The 3774-nt window shown below is 34.4% G+C and overlaps 1 protein-coding gene across 2 annotated transcripts in view; it reads left to right on the top strand.

Annotated features, from left to right (window-relative positions):
• LOC110100595 overlaps positions 1-1241 on the top strand; it is a 27930-nt gene extending 26689 nt beyond the window's left edge. Inside the window, exons 2-3 of one of the 2 annotated variants that reach the window (XM_028692141.1) lie at positions 321-529; positions 721-1241. In XM_028692141.1, the coding sequence (XP_028547974.1) occupies positions 321-529; positions 721-1009 (498 nt within the window). In that variant the 3' untranslated portion in view covers positions 1010-1241. The remainder of the gene's footprint in view (positions 1-320; positions 530-720) is intronic. The other variant, XM_020828165.2, reaches the window with a different exon arrangement.
• The last annotated feature ends 2533 nt before the right edge of the window (positions 1242-3774 follow it).

The raw sequence follows: 3774 nt of genomic DNA, 5'->3' as shown, positions 1-3774 counted from the left end.
AAAAAAAACCGTGTTTGGTTTGTAATTTTATTTTATTTTTTGGAAATAAAGTAAGTTATTTTTTAAAATATTCAAAAAAAAAAATAGATGTTCTCATTTTTATTAATAAAAATCACCATGCTACTCTCTGTTGCCGTTGTTGGCCCCCCTCTTCGCCTTGCGCAAAAAAATAAAAACCACTTATTTAAGTTATCAAATATATTTTTATTTCATCTTAAAAAAAAAACAAAATAAAACAAAAAATAAAGATAGAAAGCGATCCCACAATCCTCTTCTAGTTAGAATGCTGATCTTCAAAACAACCTTATGTTTCATGACAGGGAAAGGTAATCACTGATATTTCAAACCATAATATAACCTACTGCATTTATGATTCGGATATCGCAACGGGTTATGGAGTAGGAGCTTTCTTGTTCCTCTTCTCCACCCAAGCTCTTCTCATGGTTGTCACAAAGTGCATGTGCTTCGGCCGACCATTGGCCCCTGGTAGTAACAGAGCTTGGACCATTATTTATTTTGCTTCTTCATGGTGAGTAAGCATCCTAGTTTGAGACTTTTTCTGTGTTTTAGGCTTCGTGTGGGACGGCTTTCTTACTGCTTCTTAAAGCAGCTTTCTAGTATAAAAATTAGCTTTCTAGTACAAAAATTTTACTTATAAACTGCTTTAAGAAGCAGGAAGAAAGTCGTCCCAAACGAAGCCTTAATATTCCTATGTGGTAGTAAGTTCTACAAAAACTCTGGCAGGCTAACTTTTCTGATAGCTGAATCTTGTCTGATTGCTGGAGCGAGAAATAACGCCTATCACACGAAGTACAGGCATGTGATCTATGTTCAAAACTGGACTTGTTCTTCTCTGCGAAAAGGAGTCTTCATAGCAGGAGCAGTTTTTGTGGTTTTCACAATGATACTAAACGTGTATTATTACATGTATTTTGCAAAGGTGATGAATCAGTCTGCTCGGAAAACAGATCGTGTGAGTTCGAGCATTGGAATAACCGGTTACAAATGAACTCAACCCAATCAATATAGTGTAAGACCTTAAAAAGGTATTGCAACCTATAACAATATTATGTCATAGTTTCCTGTCATGTATGGTTTTAGAGTTTGGAAGGTTAATGCTAGTTTTTTTTTATACTATAGATTTCTAATGTTTTGCAATAAATCTCTTTAGAATGAACTTTTTTCCATTATATCAATTACTTTGTAATTTTATCAATTTTTACTATTTCCTTATTACTTAATCAGATGCAAATTATTATTATTTTCTGATGGAATTAGACCCTCTCTTTAGAGAGCCTGAGAAATTATTCTGTGCAGACACCGAACGGTCTAGAGACCAATCAGAAACGCGCCACGTCACCCGATACACAGTGGTACCGAGCACCGATATCGAACAAAAAAGTGATGTGGTGCGTTCTGATTGGTCTACGGACACCATCCGGTGTCCACACCATAATTTTTTCTTCAGCTCAGGGTCTATCCCAGCTGTTCTACTATGGTCTCTTGATTGAATTAGTACATTTATGTATGATCTGATGCAATCCTAATAGACTTGGATTAGTCTTAATTGGGCCACAAGAGTGATGATATGTAGCCCCATTTGGCCCCTACACATTAGTTATATCCATTAATTCCTTTCTGATCTCAGGTTCAAGCTTGAATTTATTTCCACCAAACTGCTTCATCTGGATATTTCTCATCTTTCTCTTGTTGGCCTCTCACTTTTGTTGCATCACAGTTCATTCCATTCTCAATCAGTTTTGATTCTGAAGGTATTAAAGAATGCTTAAGATTATCTCCCACTCTTCTTAGAAACCTGTAATGCTTCTCCTTATGGGTGCTGTAGTGAATACTTTATTAAGGTAGTGAATTTAGGATTCATATTGATAAGAGTTCTTCTCCTTCCACTAATCTCATTAAAGATTTATGAACCTGCTACATCATTGTTGTTGGTACAAATTGAAGTTTGAAATCATGCAATTGAATATTGAGGTATTTTTAGTCCACAAGATGTAGCATATGCATTGAGGCATTTTGAGGTGTAGGCTTCACAAATTAAAAGAAAAAACCTTCTATTGTTGACAATGATACATATCACCATTCAAATGCACTTGGGAACTCTTTTCTTGAAATATTGGAGTAAAATGATTTTCAATCATTGGATAAATTATTCTGTGCGGATAATAGAGAGGCCAATCAGAATGTGCCAAGTAACCTGATAGTGTTAGGTACCGGGTGACGTGATATGTTTTGGTTGGCCTTCGGACTGTCTGGTGTGCGCACATAATAATTTTTCATTGGCCCCATCGTCAACTTTTTAATTGTCACCCTTCCCATCTTCATGCCACTTGAAACATCCTCAAATACTATCTTTGATCTATTTTATTTTTATGAAGGTGGCCATTGTAACATAAATTAATTATATAGATGAAATTTAATTTTAAGATTATAATTAATAATAGCCAAAAAATTCAAAATTCTATTTCTTCGCAACTGTTACAGATTACTTTTATTTTTGTTAGAGTTTATTAATAAAACCAAAATAAATTGGCACAATGTTTCTAATAACTCAGGTTGACAAAGTCAATTTCATTTGGGATAGTTTTTACTGTTTTTCAATACAAGAATTTTTAATTAAAAATTTATTTTATAAAGTAGAAAAAAAAAGTTCCAAACTAATCTTAAATTTATTATAATTAGAGATAAATTGAGTTAAGTCAACTTGTGAGTCAACTCATACTAAATTCGATAAATAATTAGTGAACTAAACCCAAAGAGCTATAATGAATGAATAAAGTTTAAGCTAGACTTAACTCAAGAAGTTGACTAGTTTAAGAAATAAAAAAATAGGCTAATTAAAATATATTGGAAATTTAAATTTTGTATTAATGTTTTTAAGTTGTTTAAAAAATAATCTCTTTTTTATTTCAAATGATTTTTTATTACCTTTTCTCTAATTTTTCATTATTTTTATTATTTTATTATAATAATTCTTTAAATTAAAATTATTCTCTTTCATAATAAATAATATAGCTTATTCAATATATATACTTGTTGCATCCTGGAATATTCGTGGCGATAGAGAAATATAATGTTAAACGTCTTAGTAATGTATGAAAAAATCCATGAGGTTTAACCTAGTTTAAATGAATCCACTAGTATTTGTAGTTTATTACAAATAAGGCCCTTCCTTAGGGGGAAGGCCTTGGCTTGATGTAACAAATAGACATCATATGGGTGCATTACATAGTGGGAATATGAAGAATTATTGTTGATGTATTTGTTTGGTCGAAAGAATCATAGTTGGTGGGTGACGGAGGTCGAAAAAATTATTGTCTGGCGACGGAGGCTAGAAGGATCGTAGTCGGTAGGCGACGGAGGTTAGAAGAACCGTAGTCGGAGGGCGACGGAGGTCATAAAGACCGCTTTCTGGTGATGAAGGTCATAAGGACTATAGTCGACTGGCAACAAAGGTTGGAACGACTATTGTCGCGTGGAAGTCCAAGAATAATTGGATGTTAGGTAAAAGTTCGGCGTCAGGTAGAAATCTTGCGATGGGCTGAATTATAGTGTTGGGTAGAAGTCTGATGAAGGTCCGACAATGGGCAAACGGGTGGAAATCCAGCTTCGGGTAGAAGTCCGACGGCGACGGATGGAAGTTAGGCATTGGGTAGAACTCCGACAAAAGTCTGACAACATATAGAACTCCGGCGACGGGTGGAAGTCCGATATCATGTATAAATCTGGTGATGGGCGAAAGTCCGACGACGGGCT

This window comes from Dendrobium catenatum, unplaced genomic scaffold (genome assembly GCF_001605985.2).
Source record: "Dendrobium catenatum unplaced genomic scaffold, ASM160598v2 original_scaffold_125794, whole genome shotgun sequence".
NCBI lineage: Eukaryota > Viridiplantae > Streptophyta > Magnoliopsida > Asparagales > Orchidaceae > Dendrobium > Dendrobium catenatum.
This window is presented reverse-complemented; position numbering and strand designations above follow the sequence as displayed.